General features: G+C 38.6%; 1 protein-coding gene across 1 annotated transcript in view; it reads left to right on the forward strand.

Moving 5' to 3' along the window:
* The window catches only part of LOC144666233 (ATP-dependent RNA helicase DDX54-like), a 46,628-nt gene that overhangs the window by 2,315 nt on the left and 24,086 nt on the right, over nucleotides 1-20,227 (forward strand). Inside the window, exons 2-17 of the mRNA XM_078527633.1 lie at nucleotides 3,233-3,389; nucleotides 4,223-4,293; nucleotides 8,798-8,849; nucleotides 8,931-8,995; nucleotides 11,132-11,203; nucleotides 12,181-12,230; nucleotides 13,089-13,130; nucleotides 13,412-13,507; nucleotides 14,125-14,187; nucleotides 14,288-14,346; nucleotides 15,914-15,975; nucleotides 17,077-17,113; nucleotides 17,907-18,001; nucleotides 19,037-19,094; nucleotides 19,582-19,649; nucleotides 19,995-20,079. Of these exons, the coding sequence (XP_078383759.1) occupies nucleotides 3,233-3,389; nucleotides 4,223-4,293; nucleotides 8,798-8,849; nucleotides 8,931-8,995; nucleotides 11,132-11,203; nucleotides 12,181-12,230; nucleotides 13,089-13,130; nucleotides 13,412-13,507; nucleotides 14,125-14,187; nucleotides 14,288-14,346; nucleotides 15,914-15,975; nucleotides 17,077-17,113; nucleotides 17,907-18,001; nucleotides 19,037-19,094; nucleotides 19,582-19,649; nucleotides 19,995-20,079 (1,132 nt within the window). The remainder of the gene's footprint in view (nucleotides 1-3,232; nucleotides 3,390-4,222; nucleotides 4,294-8,797; nucleotides 8,850-8,930; nucleotides 8,996-11,131; nucleotides 11,204-12,180; nucleotides 12,231-13,088; nucleotides 13,131-13,411; nucleotides 13,508-14,124; nucleotides 14,188-14,287; nucleotides 14,347-15,913; nucleotides 15,976-17,076; nucleotides 17,114-17,906; nucleotides 18,002-19,036; nucleotides 19,095-19,581; nucleotides 19,650-19,994; nucleotides 20,080-20,227) is intronic.

Consider the following 20,227-nt stretch of genomic DNA (forward strand, 5'->3'; position numbering starts at 1 on the left):
CGTCATGCTTAATGTCTCTATTAAGGAGGCTCAATGTAGTTTTTTTAGCCGAAGGGTGGTTGTTTTGAAAATTAAAATTATCTAGGAAGCCAATCTTCGATTTTTGCCAAAATACACCATAATGATCAAATATGACCAAATTTTAATTTTTTACCCGTCACTTTGTCACAAAGGTTACCATAGCAACCATTGACGTTTTTTTTTTTGTTCTCAAACAAGCTTAATTTTCTCGAAATCTAGATTGACTCTTGGTATTCATTTTTTTATATGTTCAAGTATAGTAGATTGACTACCTGTACACAAAATTTTAGGAAAATCTGTAAGAGCGTTTTAGAGTAAATCAAGAATGAAGTTTTTGGTATTTTCTTATAGTTTCCTACAATCGGCAGTCGATATATTTTAACAAATTAAAGCAAAATGTCTTTCACTATTAGTTAATGGTCTTGATGGTGTAAGTATTTTTATACCATGCCATAGAAAATACAGCCAATCAGAATGCAGGAAAGCCATTGTATATTCGACGGTATTCAACCCAACCTTCCCATCGTGCGCTGCGATTGTATTCTCGACGAGATTTAGTAAGCGTATTTTCTATGGCATGGTATAAAATAGTTACACAACACTTTCTCGTCGTATACTATGGAACATCCACTTGTCACTTGTATTTTCTTGGTATACACACTCGCCTAAAGGCTCGTGTGTACACCGAGAAAATACAAGTGACTCGTGGGATATTCCATAGTATACCACTCGAAAGCGTTGCATAACTAGTATATATTTCAGTGAGAGTAACTGTGTTCAAATAATACGAAACAATTTTAAAGCGCCTATTTTATAGTATGTTTATGTTTTACTGAAAATTTCATTCTTGATTTACTTGAAAACGCTCTTACAGATTTTTCTAAAATTTCGTCAACAGTTAGTCAATCTACTAAACTTTAACATATCAAAAAATAAACACCAAGAGTCAATCTAGATTTCGAGAAAATCAAGCTTGTTTGAGAACAAAAGAAAACGTCAATCGTTGCTATGGTAACCTTTGTGACTAAGTGACAGGTAAAAAATTAAAATTTGATCATATTTGATCATTATGGTGTATTTTGGCAAAAATCGAACATTGGCTTTCTAGATAATTTTAATTTTCAAAACAACCACCCTTCGGCTAAAAAAACTACATCGAGCCTCCTGAAGCATGACGTTATACGGCAAACGCGAGCTTGCCTTTCATTTTGTTACCTTTTTATAGAATTCTAAAATTAAGCTCTCATAAAAATTGAAAAAAATCCCACATTCACGACAAAAACAAAACTACTCATTTCCGCACACGAACGCCAAACGGCAGACGGCATAAGTTGAATTTTTGCCGTTCGCGGGAAAAATTAACGTCATGCTTAATCTCTCTATTGTAAAACTATGCAGAGTAACATAACATTACGGCTACTGAGCATTTTGTTTTATGTAGAGTAGAACGCAGAAGAAAAGAAATTCAAAAAGCGAACATAATAAAATGACACTTTTAGCGATCAAAACATTTAAGCTTATACTCTTTAACAACGAGTGTTTTAGCTTACGAGGCGAAATTTTTTGCAGGATAGGCTATTGCTTCAAAGTAAATACTCAATATTTTGACCGGTCAAAAACGAGACATGACCGAGCAAAAATTGATTTGGCCGGTCAACATGACCGGTCAGTAACCAAAAATTATTTTGAGCCCTGAAGGGTACACATTGGACTTCTAGGCAAGATTTCCGCACAGCCCCATACATTAATGACTGAATCGTTCTTTTCATGAGTGCTGTTTGTGTATTCGGTATAGTTACCTACCTGTTTCCTATCTTCTTCGTGCCATGTGGCACGTAAGGCCTTGTATTCAGTATAGTTATAGTATGAAATAGTTGCATACACAATTAATGTATAGGGCTGTGCAGAAATCTTACCCACTTTTATACCGGTAATCAGACTTGACTTACTGTGTTTTCTTGATTAGACGCCAGCCTCGTAGAGACGGTAAAAATCGTCCCACCATGACAAACTGCCCCTGGGATTTGGAAGATGGGTTAAAAAAAGAAAACCCTGAAAGGATTACAGAAAATTTCACCTCATTAATAAATGCCAGGCCCAATTATTGCTGTTTTCAGTGAAATGTGAACTCAGAAATTCAAAATCTAACTAACGATTGCCTTTTTCGCTGCCATCAATTATAATTATATTAATTACCATTTTCAAGTGACCGTGAAAGGCCAATGTTTTTCCGCGTTTTTACACGGGTAAAACATTCAAGTTTGTCTAGCCATCCTGTCACGTTTTTCAACTGAAGCAGATGACGTTTAGAGCGTGAAAATGACAAGTTTTGACAGCTCTGCCTCTGAAAGATTTTTTGCCATTTTCGCTTCTGTGAAAACAATGTCGGTCGTACAGATCAAGGTCGTATATTCATATTACTCGACAGAAAGGGTCAATCCAATTTTTTGAGCGAAGAAGAGTTGTTAGAACTAAATTATGATGCGTTTAAGAGGAAAATCGTAAATGATTAGATATACCGCATTAGGAAACGGACGTTGAAACATTGAGACTCACAGTAATGGACCAAGGTTACCATTTGGATATATCGTCAGCTTACTTTCAGCATCAAATAAACAGAATTTTGGAGGACTCCACTAAAGCAATTGAAGTCAATTGAATTGTCTTGTTTACATTCATCGCGATGCAGAAACGTTTTGAAATCTTTTGAAAACCTGTGATTCACATGCAAAAACATAGAGGCGAGCTGTCAAAACTTGTCATTTTCACGCTCTAAACGTCATCTGTTTCAGTTAGAAAACGTGACAGGTTGGCTAGACAAACTTGTATGTCTTACCCGTGCAAAAACGTGGAAAAACGTTGGCCTTTCACGGTCGCTCAAAAATGGTAGTAATGGCGACTGCTAACGAACCATGACAAACAGAAACAAACAAAATGGATCGAAATCTACCAATCACAACTGACAGATATGACCTTTGACCCAGTTGAAGTGAGCTTCTGTTGCTCGAGAGGTCTGCTCAGATGATTGACGGCAGCAAAAGCATAAACCATAAGTCAAGGATTGAATTTCAGGGTTAGCATTTCACTGAAAACCGCAATAAAATAGATGCGGTCCACCTGTCCAATTTTTTTTAACAGAGACGTTTTACACTAACAAAATGAACATGGCAGACCTCTCAACCTCAAATAATATTCTTACTATTTGTATCAGGTAGAAACTAGTGGACTCTATAACCATGAAGAAGATGAGCATTTTAGGCAAGACGATAATGATGATGCTGATGATGATGACACAACACTCCACATGAGAGGACTTGTTACTGAGCATAACAAGAAAAAGAAGAAATCTGGAGGATTTCAGTCCATGGGTATTTTAGAATAATATTTTGTTTGATGTACCTGATTCTTTTCTCAATGTAAACTTTCAGCAACACCAAAAAAATAAACCAGTCACATCAAATTTTTCTTTTGTCAAAAATTTTGGGTTTTTGAAGTTCCTGTCTTTCAACAGTGAAAAAATAAGTTGATTCATTTAAAAGTTGATTCTTTTTAAAGTAACATAGATTTATTTATTAATCAGATCTACAGTACCTGGACAATCAATCAATCAATCAACAGGGCGATTTCTGGTCTATTTGACGTGCATGTAACAATCTATTAATTTTCTTTCCAACTGATAATAGGATTTTTGTCACAATTTATTGTAGCAAAAAGAGACAGTTACATGACATGCAGGCTTGCATTTTAACCCTGCAGGATATGTACCTGTACCTAACTGACCAGGGTGCATAGAAATTCAATTTTTCAGCTTGCCCTTTCGGCAAGCTGTAGCAAGCCCGAAACTCATTTTAACTAGCCTGAAAAAATTCTTCATAAGTGGGATTAATTTCATAAAAATTTCCCCAAAAGATTTCCACTAGCCCGGCCACAAAATCCACTTGCCTCGGCCACTGGACATGCTCTTCTTTGCAAACTGAGGACTTTTATTATAACTTTGTGGTATTTAAAGCCTGCGAATAATGTCTGGATATGATTTAAAACATGTTTCCTAAGTGCTACAGTACCGCTCAAATGTAAGTTACCACCGTCTCGCGAGAAACGAGACGCGTCTCGCGAGAAACGAGACGAGAGGTGGTAACTTACATTTGAGCGGTACTGTACATGTATTATGCACTCAGATGCGTGGTTTTAATGTCTCTAGGTTTGAGTTTTCCAGTGTTCAAAGGAGTCATGAAGAAAGGTTACAGACTTCCCACACCTATTCAGAGAAAGGCAAGTACAGTGAATTGAACATCATATTTTATATTAAACTATTATTAGTGTAAACTCAAATAGGATATACAGTCATAGCTCTTGTTAGTCACCAGCTTTGGAATTTGAAAAATAGGTTTTTACTAGTGCTGGTCATTTACAAGAATGGGCTCTCATAAGCGTCCACTTTGAACAGCTGAGACTCATTGCTTACCAGTAAGAGCTTTTAGCCTAAAGCTTTTTACCACAGTGACTGTAAATCATCTTGAACTAGCCTGGGTAGCTGGTGGGGTTCGCGACCCAGTGTGGGTGCTTTGTTAACGGCCAATGGCAGAAACGGCTGCCAAGAAGTGAGGGAATTGGGTAGGAGTTGGGAAAATTTCACTCGCGGGCACGCTGCTTACCAATCCTGGCTTCGCCGCTCACGCATGCCCGCGATTTTTCTCGCCCTGTGTGCTTATCTCGCCCCGCTCTAATCCCGCAAGCTACGCAGGCTATTAGTCCAGTCATTTTGTGGTTGGACCTGCAACTAATTGCAACAGAAGCTTTCTGACCGCAAATCATTTCGAATAAGTCTCTAGATCAACATACTAAAAGTCCCAAAGGATCCATGCATGGGAACATCTCGAAAATTTAACGGATTCTAAGTCGTGCTTTTGCGTAACATGAAAACGAGGCTCAAAAACAGAAGTTCTGTTATTATGCTTGTTTATGGCCAGAATTTCATTTATTTCATCCAAAAACCATGAAATATACTTTAAATATGCTTGAAAACTTTCATCCGGAGGAAAAATTAATCAAAAAGTATTCAATAAGCAAAAGAAATCTCATTATATTTAAATTTTCAATTGTGGAGCGAATCGGTCTACACCAAAAATGGTAGTTGCGATAGTTTATTATCCTTTTATGGATCGCACAAAAATTTGCAAGCGAGCCAACAAATAAATATATCTTTCACAATGGTGAAATATTCTAAAAGAACATCGTTTGTTAAATGAAAATGAATTTCACAGTTTCTTCCAGCTCTTGTGTCAATCATCGTCATCATCGCTATCATCGAAATCTTGATGGGGTTAGCGATATTGTGGCGCCGCGCATGTTTTTTTCAGAGTGGAGGAAATACATGTGACTTCACTTGGGTTCAGGTCGATCATCGGTAGAAGTGTTATTGATGACTTCCCCTGATGGTTACCCCGGTGGACAGCTTGCATCATTCCAGCCCATGCTGAGCGTGTGGTGCTAAACAGCAGAAACGTCTTCCAAAGTATGTCCAAATTCGCTGTGGGATTTATTTCTCTTGCAACAACTACGTCATTGTACTTTATTTCCACTTGTGATTGCCTTGGCTCAGATGGCGGACGTAGGCCAACTTTTCCAGCTGCTGAGATGTCTTGAGGACTTAACTTTCGTCTCGGGACGCTTCTTTTTCGGTTAGTGCCAGGAGTGATGATACAAATCATGCCCATGCCATGAAAGGCGTCGTTACCGTCAAGGATACGTAGATTATGGTCCACATTGTCAGCTATGTACTGAGCAAACTCTCCGTCATAATCTGGCATATCAGTCCCCTGGTCCAATGCAGCATTTTTATTAAACAGCTGTACCTCTTGGTACGAAGAAAAGAAGCCATGGCGATGAAGGGTGTCTATTAGAAATCTCGATGCGAAGTTGTGATGAAGCTGCACTGCTAAACCAACTTGTAAAGGCGCAAGAATCACTCTAAGTCGCGCCGTCTGAACAATAGCCTGTCAAACTACTAACCAGAATACCCTCCAAAAACATCTTTAACGTGGCTGGAAGGAAGTCAACGTTTTCCTCAGCTTCTGTTTCGATCGAAGGGAAGACTTCGTTAGATGTTTTAAGCAATTTGATGTCATTCTTAATCAACCTTGAGGCAGCCGAGTTCTGATAATACTTAATTTTTCCGAAACCAGATCAACTTCCTTTTGCTATGAGTGAAATTCGTGCAGAATAGCTGATGCAGTACTTCTAAATGTTACAACATTTGGCTTTCGTTGATCTCGGTTATAATAATCTGATCGCCAAAGTGTTCCTGAAGTCTTGCCTTCATATGGGTGTGGCTATATGCGGCAGTAGCTGAGTCACCAAGATATTCCTCCATTAGATCCATGACAGTAATAATTATGAAAGTTCACCACTTTGATAAAAGCTTCGTTTTTTTCTTTTCTTACTATCCAGCTGATCTCTGACGCACTGAATACTTTTGGCATTTGTTTTTCGGTCCTGAAGTTGACGCTGCATGGCTGATGGTAAACAGCACCGGCGGCCGGCAAATCATAGACATTTAAAATTCTCGCCTGTTCCACTTCAGACCAAGAATCCCCCTTTCAGAACATGTGTCTACCACAGTCTCTCTTGTCTCGAGGGTTGTCACACGGAACGCCTCCCCTGGCTTTCTCTTTTGCTTCTCAAAATCAATTTTGTTACCACAGTAGAAACAGTCAGTTTTAAAGCTAAAGAATTTTTCAGTCTTGCGATCCAATGAACGACGTTAACTTGAGCTTGCAATTTCTTGTTTCTTGGCTTGGCCAATGTTACTAGGGTGCCTTGTATACCTTTTCACCGGGAATAGTTTGGATGTCTTTGCGCTCTGCGCTTGCGAGGTTTATACCTTCACTTCCCTTCAGACGGAGAGATACTATTTTTGACAAATTGCACAACACATTTCATCCATTTTAGGCTCTTGTTGGTCTAAAAATAACCAGGATATAAATTAGGCTGTGTCAAACATGCAATAGAATCATAGACGCTCCATGTTTCGCCCAATAAATTTCAGCAAGCGGGTTTAAAACGTTTCGGAAACATATCATTCTTTATAAGTAGAAGAAAGGATAACGTTGTTCTTATTTTAACTCACTGCAGCATTGTATGCAGTGATCTCGCTTTTTAGTAAATATTTTTGAAACCAGAATGTAATACGTCGCATTTCAACTGCGTTGAAAGACTCACTCAAAAAAAAATACTGTAGCCGCAGAAAACTCGTTAATATCGCTTTAGAAACAGTACATTGGATGCGATACACTATGAGTCAGCAAAGGGAAACTTCTCCATTTTGAAAGAAAAAAACTACTCTTGAAGAGAACTCAGAATACACTTACCTGGTCGGAGCACATAACATTGAAGTTCTTAAACCATTTTGTTCGATGGAGATTAAAATTTCTGCAGGCGTCAAACACAGCACACTATACCTGCGAACTCACCGGCCTTGGGTGTGAGTCTCATACACGCCTCCGAGTTAAAAACTTCGATCTCACGCCAACTCACGCTTTTATTTCTCTTTCTACACGAAAATTAAGCTTCCTTAAATTGTATCACTATTTTTGAAGAAAGGTTTAAACAGTTCAACTAGTTTCATTAAAAAATAAAAAAATAAAAAATCGCTCCAGAAAAAAAAGCCAACTTTACTTAATGTCATTCAGTTCCATACACAGGCTAGGGTTGCGACTTTTTTACGCGGCAAGCAACTAAAATAGACGTAAAATTAAAGCTGTGTACTGATGAAATATCACAAATTAACTTGATTTCTAAAATAAGAAAACCTTCCAATTGAGATATCGTTTCAAATTTTGTTGTTTTTTTTTACTTTTAAGATATAAACACGCGCTTTTTTGGAAAAGCTTTATTCAGCCTCGTTTCCGTGCATCTCTAAAAACCTGTTTCGGAGCTTCTAAAAACACCCATTTTTCAATGACTTTCCCTGCCGGGATTTTCTGGGACTTTTGATATGATATTAACGATAAGTTTGTCAGTCAAAAACCGTTGGAATTTCTTCTGTTGCAATTAGTTGCAGGTTGACCCATTATTTTTAGTAAAATTACTGGACTATATCTTGAATTTTTGTTATAGATCTTTATCAACAAATGTTATTTACATGTAATGGTAAATTATGCAATGAAATGGTATTTAATATTACAATCATGGTGGCGGAACTAGATCTGGTTGCTTATAACAGTGGCCTGAACTTGTCATCTAAGTGTGAGATTGAGTGCTTTTTCAAACCAAAGTCCACATGTTCAAGAGGCTTGAAAAGGTTGGCACCAACCAAATTTCCGTAACAAGTTAAATGTGGTGTTACGTTTGACAAAGCAATATATACTGTAAAAAAGGGCAGCTTCGAGCCAAGGGGGTGCATACTGCTGGAGCTTATCCCAGTTTTCTTAACATTAAGCAGCTAGGAGTATTGCTACTCCCCCCTGAATGGGATGCTAGTCCATCGCAGGGTATCTCCCAGCATTATTTTGCCAGTACCCATTTACATGTATTCACCTGGGTGGAGAGAGGCACTTTAATGAGAGTAAAGTGTCTTGCCCAAGAACACAACCCAGTGACCCCGGCCAGGGCTTGAACCCAGAACGCTCACTCCGTAGTCCGGTGCGCTAACCATTAGGCCACCGCGCCTCTCACAAAGCAATATACTGTAGATGTCAAATAAAGTGCTGTCATTACCAATCCAAATAAAAAACTGAAGGTTTTTAAATGTACAAATATTTCTTTTTCTTTTCAGACAATACCAGTGATTATGGATGGGAAAGATGTAGTAGCAATGGCACGCACAGGTATTGACATAAACCATGCTTTGAATTTCAAAAAAATACTGATGTGTTTTCTTATTGTTTGTCATAATTTTCTATTGTCAGGTTCTGGTAAAACAGCTGCCTTCCTAATACCAATGTTTGAAAGACTTAAAACCCATTCAGCTAAGGTAAGGTATGATAAACGAAAATACTAGAACACACTTCCTGGTCATGAAAAGAAAACAATGACCATGGTTTATTCTAAGGTTGGTAGAGATATAAGAAAGATGTAATAAATTTTATAATAATAATAATAATATACTTAAATGACCACTCCCCTAATGGGGTTTTTCAGGGCCAATGCGAAACAAAATATTGTAAATGAACATAACATGGTTAAAAATCCCAACTGGTAGGAGGCAGACCAGTTGGCTATTTACAAACGCAGTAGCCTGCGTAGCTGGCGGTATTTTGGGGTTATAAAGCGCGTACAAGCAAGCGGCGAAGACGCGACAATGAGCGGCGCAGCCGCGAGTGGCTTGGGGAGGAGGTGTTGAAATACCGCCTGCCCGGATGGGCTGCTTTTTTGGCTTCCGCCCCTTATTTGCATTTTGACAACCTGTTGACAGGTTTTGTTTCTTTGAATAATCCAGGCGACCTATTTTGACAGTCACGTCCACGGAAAACTCCGTTTCATACCGGCAGTCGACAAAGTTCTACAAATCGGACTCTCCATTCGACAAAATCCAGCGAACAAAATAGTTCATCATTCGAAACTAACTAGGCTTAGACAAGAGCGCTCCAGTATATCGGAAGGAAATGTGCTTTTCAAAGCTATGTCACGCAACAAGTTCGGCTAAAATAACCGCTTCCAATCTGGTCACATTTAGGAAAGAACAAACAGTTTATCTTGTTGAATACTGCTTCCAAATTGTCAAAACGAGCAAAGGTATGTCATAGATTTTCTTGACAATACAATAAGACCAAAGCGTAATGCCAAAATTTCGCTTAAACTTTTATCTGAATCGCACCAGGAGTCGCACTAAATTAAATCAACTGCAATGCGGTTAGCAAAATGGCCATCACAACTCTTTCACGAAACAAATCGTTTGCGGCCGCTTGTTGCTCTTGCTTCAAACAATTTCTCCATCTTCGCGTAACATATTCAAACTCGATAAGGCCCACGATAAAGCTTGATGTGCCATGTCTGATTTGCTTTGTTCGCGGCAAAGAACTGCCGCCGTTAATTCCTTTGGAGCGCTCCCTAGGGAGATTACTAAAACATTTGATTGACGAGCTAAGCATTTTGATCCAATCAGAATGGCCCGTACGCCAGCGTACGGGCTTCTCAAAAAAGCAGCCCATCCGGGCAGGCGGTATTTCAACACCTCCTCCCCAAGCCACTCGCGGCTGCGCCGCTCGTTGTCGCGGCTTCGCCGCTTGCTTGTACGCGCTTTATAACCCCAAAATACCGCCAGCTACGCAGGCTACAAACGCAGCCGAGGAGTTGAACTCGGGACTACCGAGAACAACAGCAGCTAGTGGTCAGAACGGGACTTGAACCCGCGACCTCCGGATTACAAGTCTGACGCTCTAACCACTCGGCCACCTTGCCTCCTTTTAAACAGCAAACTCAACAACTTATCAGCAAACTCAACAACAAACCATTATTTTTAGTCCTGCCACCAGAAGTCAAACCAATGATCTTCTGCACACTGATTGAATGCTCTACTCCTGAGATGCAGGGGTCTCGTAGGAGCTACAGGCCATAAAATAATTATAATACAAAAAAGTGGGTTCAAATGTGAAAAACATTCTATGTACCTGCTAGTCTAAGAATATGTCCTGTCAATATGTGAAATATGCCTGGAAAGAAATAGCTTTGTAAATGTGGGGGACACACATGTTGGATAATACTTCTAATAAGCTACAAAGGAAAATTATGAGTTCTACCAGTGTGTTTCTGTGGAGCTTTTGAAACATTAGACCCTGGTTGCATGGCCCAACATTTTTATTCAACATATTAAAAATATTATTAGGCATGGTTGTGACATGTTTTGCTTTAGAGCATAACCAAAATGAATGTAATGTAAAACTGGACCGTTTATTTTTTTTGTTTTTCGTTTGTTCATTCGTTCATTTGTTCATTAGTTTATTTAATATATAATTTTATTTTTTATAATTTTTTCATCCAACTATGGGTACTTCATATTCTGCTTTTTGCTTTTGAGGTTCTTCATTTCAGTTGTAAAAGAAATGAACTAAGCGTAATTGGCAAAGCATTTCTCCACATCAGTAAATTTTATTTTAAATTAATATTTTAGGTTGGTGCTCGGGGCTTGATCCTGTCACCCACACGTGAGTTAGCCCTCCAGACTCTAAAATTCACCAAAGAGGTAATAGACAGTTCTGTTTTCTATTAACAATACTGCACAATAAAGCATCTGGCAGCATTATTTTGTTTTTAAAAGCACAGTAAAATGGGCCAGTGGGTCAGTATGTTGCTATGGTAACTCACCATGCATGACCTGTACATCTGTACGTACTAACTTACATGTTTTTACAGTAAATATGAGGTGTTAACTTTATGGTTTGAAAACCAGTTTGAGTTTTTATTATTAACTTAATTAAAATTTCCCTTTGTTTCAGCTGTAGACTACATGTAGTTATGAAAATGATTATATTAAGAGTAAATTTTTTTTGAGATCAAACTGGTGTGAAAATTTTCAAACCCAAAACAAATTTTCTACTTACAGTACTTGAATGTGTACCACAGAATTGGGCATGGAAATTATCCCAACTTCATATTAATTTTATATATGCATTTCAACTACATGTAATCTGCATTTGATTTTCATAAATATATTTCAAAATTTAGCTGAAGGAAGGTAGAAAAAAAAATTCAGATTTTTTAACTAAAGTACTTCGGTAATTTCTTGACATTCTCTGTCTTTGCTATTCTTTGAACACACGATTTTGGAGTTAAAATATTAAAAATATCTTTGTTTACTGCTATAAATTTCGCTGAAATCTCAGCCTTGTCAGGCATGTTCCGCCATCCTGGATTCTAGATGTTTTGGTAACGTAATTAACTAATTAAAGTAACTAAAGTAGAATCCCAATTATTTTATCAAACCTCCACTGCAGGAGAAATGAAAAGTGCTTCAAGAAAATCGAGAGGTTCGAAAAAATCAAGGGTAAAATTACAGAAAAGTGCTTAAAATCCAATGCAAATTGGTTCAAGAAATCGGGAGTTTCGAGAAAACAAGGGTCAGAGAAATCAGGATTGTACTGTATTATGCTAATTGTGTATTCAAGTCATCTTGAGTTCAGGGTTAGATTTTTTACATTAATTTCAAGTGTTGCTTTTCAGCTTGGTAGGTTCACAGGTTTAAAGGCTGCTGTGGTACTTGGTGGAGATAGGTGGGTGATGTTTAACACGTATTTGAAGGAGCTTACCCCAGCTTCTGTAGCATTAAAAGGCCTGAAGTATTTTAGTCTACTCACTCCCCTGGTCTGGTCCATCAATGGTCATGGACTACTATCACCGAGGGCATTGATTCATCGATCGGTACCTACAGGTATTATTATACAGCTTGGTGGAGAGAAACATTTTTAGAGTTAAGTGTCTTGTGAATGTTCAAAAAACAATGACCCTGGCCAAGGTATGAAGCCAGATTGTGTGTTTCAGAGTCCAGTACACCATTAGACCTGTCTGCACTTAAACCAAAACTGCATATTCAAGGTTAAAAGGCCTGGAAAAAAAGGCCAAGTCAGGACTGAGGCCCTGCCAGGGGGGTTCCTGTGTCGCTTGTCTAAATTTAAAAATGTGCCGTGTCGCTGTTTTATCGCTCTTCATGTCGCTGTCGGTAATTAATTGCTTGTGCTTGTCCATCGGTTGTCGTTTGTCGCGATTTTAACAGTATGCTATCGCTACTTATTGGGCCATGTCGCTTGTTGGAATTTACCCTGGCAGGGCCTCAGGACTCAGAACAAAGAGGCCCACCAAGAACTTACTCCAATCCTGTTTCTTTAGCATGAAGCAATAAGGTTTAGGAGTGTTACATGTACTACTCCCCTTGGATGGGATGCTAGCTGATGGCTCTAAATCATTGCCAATACCATTTTAATTACTACCGTGGGGAGAAAGAAGGACTCTGTGAGTGTAAAGTGTCTTGCTCGCAATACAACATTAGTACCACTTAACTATGTACATGTTGTACACTGTGCAGTTTTTAGGTGTTAAATATGAAAATTAATTTATTATTAATACTATTTCAGTTTTGAAGGTCAGTTTGCAGCACTGCATGGAAATCCAGATATGTAAGTACTTAATATAAATTATTATTTAAATTATTAATTTTATTATTAAATGTTTAAGAAATAGAAAACATGTTTTGTGTTTCCATCGAGTTATAGAAACACGAGTGGAAGTTTGGGAGAGCAAGAAAAGCTGTGGGAGCTGATAGGTGACAGCTGGTGCTAGTTCTGTGTTTCTATTGAGTTTAAGTAGTACGGCTTTGAGCATGGGTTTTTTTACAAGGCGTTTTCTCCTTTTAAAAAAGTCTAGTAAGAGTAAAATGTTGTTGTTGTTGTTTGCGTAGAATTGTGGCCACTCCAGGACGGTTTCTTCATGTCATGATGGAAATGGACCTGAAATTGACAGCAGTGGAATATGTTGTGTTTGATGAAGCTGACAGGTATATTAACCCTTTAAGCTCCAATATCAACAAAGAAATTCTTCTAACTGACTACCACACTTTTCATTTAGTTTTAATTGTGAGAATTTGGTTTTAAATCAAGATTATTTCTCCATGTTGATGAATATCTTTATTCTCATCATCTATATTCTTGATACTCTATTGGTACTGTAAGGAGAAAATAAATGTACATCAATTATAGCTGAAGAAATTATTCTACATGACACGAGCGTGGGACAAAGAAAAAATCTTAGTCCCCGACGGGAATTGAACCCATGGCCTCCCAGATACCGGTTGGGCGCTCTAACCAATTGAGCTACGAGAGACTCGCTGTGAGCTAGGCCATTTACTAGGTTGATAAGTGACACGCCTCCTGCATACTGCTAGGATCAGCAATGTCGAAATCATCAAATTTGTAGTAAATAATAAAGATGGTAGATTTTAAGCTCGGTGATAAATAGTGAAGAAATTATTCTACATGACACAAGCGTGGGACAAAGAAAAAATCTGAGTCCCCGACGGGAATCGAACCCATGGCCTCCCAGATACCGGTTATAGCTTCTGGGGCTTTATACTTTCTGAACATTTACCAAGGTTTCTCAATTTGATTTTCACAGGCTCTTTGAGATGGGATTTGCTCAGCAGCTTCATGAAATCATCAACCGTCTTCCAGACTCCAGGTAATTATAATTGCAGTTGCACTCATGAAATAGCATTGACCCAGTGCAAATAAGTCTGCCTTAATTATGTCATTAAATTTGATGCCTTTTCTTCTTTCAGACAAACCCTTTTGTTTTCTGCAACTCTTCCAAAGCTGTTAGTGGATTTCACGAAAGCAGGTAATCTGGCTTCATTCTGGCATCATGCATTTCTCCTCCTAGCTTCTACGTGGGGGAGGAATGTGTGATGGAGCTCAAAGAACATCTGTGCAGGACTGGAGGCTATATGATTAGCCTTCAAGCTCTAGTTTTCATTGTGAGACTGATTTTTTATGAGCAAAATTGTCAATGAGGTGATGATGATGATATGGGTGCTTATATAGCGCATTTACAAAGCTCATGATCAATGCGCTTTACAATTCAAATCTATGGGATGAGACTGGACATCAGCATATAAGGCGCCTATGGCAGCCGCTATTCGTCCATGTGTATGATCTCACCTCACCACCCAACCCATGGAATAGAACAGACCACAACACCGGGAACTTCATGCCCTACTCTTTGCGATGAGTGTGTGGGTTCTTTAACGTCCCCTGCTGATTATAACACTGAAGATGCAGGAGACGGGGCCTACGGTTTATCGTCCTTATCCGAGAAGACTAGAATGTTTAACCATTTGCAGATGTAATTACAAAGGCAGCACATTCTCCTCAGTTATTTTAAGACCCTGAGTGTTGGTCCGGTCTGGGAGTCGAACCCGAGACCTCCCGCACGACAGTCCGGCGCTCTACCACTGAGCTAACCGGTCGGCAGCTGACCAGAGTTGTTCCACTATTGCTCATAGAAAATGAGGGCTAGTAGTCTAATTATGTTAGTAGATAATTCTAAAAGATTGCAGTCCAAAACATAACATACAATTTTATGTCAACAATAATATCGTTGTCTCTTTTAAGAACATAGACTGTTCACAGCCCTCTATTTTTATTTCGTATTTTTCTGATCAATGAGTGTGGGGAAAGAACGGTGAGAGAATTGGACGCCAGCGCAAAACGGGAGGCACAAGGCTGTGGGCCTTCCCACTTTCCGCTCTTTGCGCTAATGCTCGCTTCGCTTGCCGTTTCTCGCATTTTTTTGTGTTAGAAAATCGAGAGGCTTTGGTCAGTCTATAAAGAACACCATGTGCATGACTGTGTTGTATCAGGCAATTGAAAACTATGGAGTACCAATCAGGTTCACTGATTTCCAATAAAACATGACTGAGTTTCTACCAAAAATAAATAAAACAAGAAAAGGAAACAATTCAAAAAAACCAAAACCAAAGAAATCACTCTGGCCAGTCACAAAGGACACAGACAATCCAGTGAACCAATCAAAACTCGAAGCAAATACATGAAGCTGGCACGAAGCGTGGGAAAACGTGCGTGAGCGAGTCACGATTGGTTTTGGTTTTAGTTCTGATTGGCTGAGAAAGTGGTGCAAGATTTTTAAGCCAATCACTAAGCGTAGTAATGCAAAACCAAAGCAAACGCAATTTACTTTCGACACTCAAGTGAAAACCGCTCTAATGAGTAGAAACTTTACTTATTCTATAATGTTCGCTTTATAAAATATATACTATATACAAGGCTAAAAAGAGTTAAAAAATTTTTAACTCTTTTTAGCCTTGTATATAGTATAAAATTTACTTATTCTATTACTAATATTTGTCAAAAATATATTCACTGTATTTCACTTGTATCTCTTATAGGCTTGACTGATCCTGTTCTTATAAGACTGGATGTTGACTCCAAACTAAGTGAGCAGTTAAAGGTAGGTAATCTTGTTTCCCATTTTCCACATGAATAAAATTTAGCTTGTCTGTATGGTCAAAGAGAATAAAACAAACATGCGTCCGGTCAACGTCAAAATAGCTGCATTCTGCACAACTAAGCTAACTTGCAGTGTATTATTTCTCTTTTTAACGCACATGATATTACTGAAAGTGCACCTAACCCCCGAAACAATACTTTCAAAATTGATTGTACATGAGTTAGAGAGTTGAATGGTTAAATATTTCTTCATCTCAATGTTTCGTTTTTAAGTTATGAAGGTTTATTTTTCCAATATGTTAATGAGTATGACGTCTACCCAGTCTTCATTCAATATACAGATTTTGACTGGTTCACACAAGCAGTATTTAAAAAGCATTGTCATAATACTCGCAATTTCCACAATTTTTATTGTAAATTTGGTGTCTGGTAATGACGAGTAAATAATGATATAAGCAAAACAAGTATGCTTAAAAGCCTGAGTAGACGTCATACTCATTAACATATTGGAAAAATAAACCTTCATAACTTAAAAACGCAACATTGAGATGAAGAAATCTTTAACCATTCAACTCTCTAACTTATGTACAATCAATTTTGAAAGTATTGTTTCGGGGGTTAGGTGCACTTGAACTCAACAGAGAAGAATGTTTGCCTAGCTGCTTTGTAGTTTGGTCCAATATACATACATGCTCATCTTATCGACCGTGCCAAAGGGTAGTACTGGGAGGATTGGGCTCAAGACCTTGACAATCGTGACAATACAGACTGAGTGCATTGAGGACTGTACAGAAAAGACTGAGGGCCGATATTCTGCCAGTATGGTCTCGAGTAAGATCGGTTTATAAGACATTTATTACACAAGGTTTTTTTAAATTAAAAAAGAAAACACACACACTTCGGAAACTTTAGCCAGTCCAATACTGCTTGCAAAAGAGCACTTTGATTGGTGTAATTTAAGCTGCTGGACCTCTCAACTGTCTCCGTTATCATTCATATTCACCTCCATAAAATTTCTATTGTTAGTTGTAAAGCTGTGGTTTGCCTTGGTTTAGTTGTGATCTTTATTGTATATTTTTCTTGTTTTTCTTTTCTTTTAAAGCTGGCTTTCTTTTCAGTGAGGTCAGATGACAAACCAGGTAAGACAGAACATTTGCAAGCTTTTTTATTTCATTTAATTCTCCTACTGAATTTTCACTTTTCGTTTCGCAACATAGTAGAAAGCAAAGAAATTGAATTTTCCAGCTTGCCCATCTGTAGCCAGGATATACTAGCCTGAATGTCATTTTTCTAGCCCCAAAAAAATACCATAAGCCTGATGCTTATGATGCAACACTTGCCCGTCGGGCAAGTGAAAGATTTTGTCCACTAAAAATCAAAATCAAATCAAATTTTATTTATACATGTGACACTTAGGAGTACATACAGTTCTCGTTAGAATGCGTACGTGTGTAAAAATAAACAATTTATATAAATAGCCCGACTGCAAAATCCACTAGCCCCAGGCTAGCGGACTCTTACTTTGCACGCTGCATAGTGAACTCTAGACTGCCACGCATAAAAGGGGTTGCTAGCAGGCTAAGTAAAGCCTTTCACTTGCAGCACAAACACCAACTGTCTGCCCTTGGGAGGTGTCCACTTTAAAGGCAGTTGGGGTAACCTGATAGGGTAAGGCCTCCTCCCGCCCTCCCCCCCCCCCCGCCAGAAACTCTGGGACAGTTATGGTAAGGGCTGCCTTTCTCCCTATTACAGAAAGTTCACCTGATCTGAAAGATTATAAAAATTTATATAATCCCTATCTCTATAATATAGACACTCTGCTCTGGCCCTTCAATGTCTTTACTAAAGAGGTTTTACTATAGTTCATCACTGGTGGAATTCAAATTATTGAAAATATCCTATTTTTTATTGAAATACATGTTTTCTTTACAGCTGTGTTGTTGAACATTCTTCAAAACTTGGTCAAACCATCTGAACAGACCCTTGTCTTCACGGCTACAAAGCACCATGTGGAATATTTGAAAGAGGTATACACAGAGAGAATCACCCTATCTAGATTTATGTTGTCTTAGTTACATGTAATTACTAAAGTCGAAGCTCTCGTAAGCGGACACCCTCGGGACGCGAAAAAAGTGTCCGTAACTGGAGCTGGCCGCTTACGAGAAATGTTCTCGTAGGCGGCCACTAGAGGTGTAGGGGATAGATGGCCACTTACGGGAGCTTGCCCAGCGAACATAATGCTAATATGCATGTAAGGGTGTTTTGAAATGTCACCGGACGTGGGTGACGACAAAACAAACACTGAGATATGGTACTGTAATTACTGTAAAATCATTGTTACGAACGACGATGTGAAGTTGATTGATACAAAACAAGATACAGAGGTTGTTAGGGGCGGGAGCTAAAAAACAAAGAAAAAGTCTAAGTCGTTCGGTAATATCTGAAAGTGTCCGCGGCCGCTTACGGGAATGTCCGCTTACGAGAATGTAAAAAAAAAAATAATAACGTTTGTATGGAAGTTAAAACGGGGTTTTAAACAAGGCGGCCGTAAGTAGAGCTGTCCGCTTACGAGAGTGCCCGTTAAGAGAGCTTTGACTGTAGTTCGTTGCGCCTTCAGTTCTAAAGGCTTGTCAGGATCATTGTGTTCTGTTTTTGAACATCAGGGCCCGGTTGTTCAAAGCATGATTAAGCTAATTCAAGAAAACCTTGAATTTTGATTTTAGTTTTGTAATTAAATAACATTGAGTTTTTTCCGTTATATTTTATGTCATTCAATTTTGTTGTCGACCAACCTCGAACTCCGGAAAACATAAGCTATGTAAACAAAACACTCTTGTACAAAAGAAATTGAACGCTTGATCAAGTTTTATTTCTGGGTTAGTGGTAATTGGCGTTCAAACAACCCGGCCCAGAGTAGCCAATTTATGAGTAGAATTTATCCATTGTTTGGTACAGTCTAGAGGGAGAGTGTTCACAACCTATCATTTCATCTTCATAACTACCTTTATTGATCATGCTTACTTTATAATAAACTGAATTGTTTCTTTTCCTCTGTATGTTAGCTGTTAGAATTCGCTGGAATAGAAAGCTCTTTTGTTTACAGCACACTGGATCAAGCAGGTTAGTGGACAGTGAAAGCCCTTGGTATCGCCTTCTGCAGATCAGGGGTTTTTTGGCACTATATCGCACTATATCACTGACTCCTAGTTCTACGTTTTAGTTAACCTGGTGAAAAATTTGTCTGAGTTGCATAAAAACAAACATGTTAGTAAACTCATTTTCATACGAAAGGTTTTGTACCAGAACGGTTCGATTTACAAATGTGGGCAATTTGGAAAGAGCTACCGTAAAATGCCCCCTCCCCTCCCCCCCCCCCCCACACACACACACACTTTCCCACTTATAACCCCTCCGTGGTTGTAGTCTCTTGTCAGCTCATTTTCATACAATTTGTCAGGTTTTGATGCCTCCTTTTAAGCCCTCCTCCCCCACCGGACATAAGTTGCTCCTGTTATTACCGACCCTGTGTAAGCTCAGGGCTTATAACGGACATTTTACGTTATTTATGGACACTTAAGCTAGTTTGGATTTGTCTTACTTTTTACAGCAAGGAAGATCAACATTGGCAAGTTTCAACACAAGAAAACGAACGTAATGGTCGTTACTGACGTGGCTGTAAGTGAAGATTCCCTGTTTAAAATGATTAACCGTAAAAAAGAGGGAGAGGGGATAAAATAGCTAGCGGAGATAAAAGAGCGACTGTTTATGCAGTGCTTCCCGCCAAACTGTTGCGACTTGACAAAGTTTCTGATCAATCTTAGACAGCTTATTGATATCTTTTTGACAACGTTTTTATGGCTTCGGATGATTGTCGGATTTCAAGCAAACGTGGAACTTGACACTTCTAATTGCCTCTTACAGATCTTACACTTTGCCTGATCAGTTCAAAGGAATGACATCGGAAATTTGTAACAGCACTGTAATATTTCAGCTTAATATTTTTTCTCCGTTCATGGTCAGGCTCGCGGAATTGACATTCCGATGTTGGACAATGTAATCAACTACAACTTTCCAGCAAAACCAAAGCTTTTTATTCATCGAGTAGGTAAGTGGTTGAAGATTTGTATGCCATTATGTGTATTAAACATCACACAATTTCAAAGTAAGCAAAATGTGTCCCGCTTGCAATATCTTTTAAATTAAAGTCAATTTGAGTTTAAGACAGCCATTGGCTTTTAAGACTTGCATGTTTT

The sequence above is a fragment of the Oculina patagonica genome, chromosome 9 (genome assembly GCF_052425735.1).
Source record: "Oculina patagonica isolate OP01 chromosome 9, crgOcupat, whole genome shotgun sequence".
Lineage (NCBI taxonomy): Eukaryota > Metazoa > Cnidaria > Anthozoa > Scleractinia > Oculinidae > Oculina > Oculina patagonica.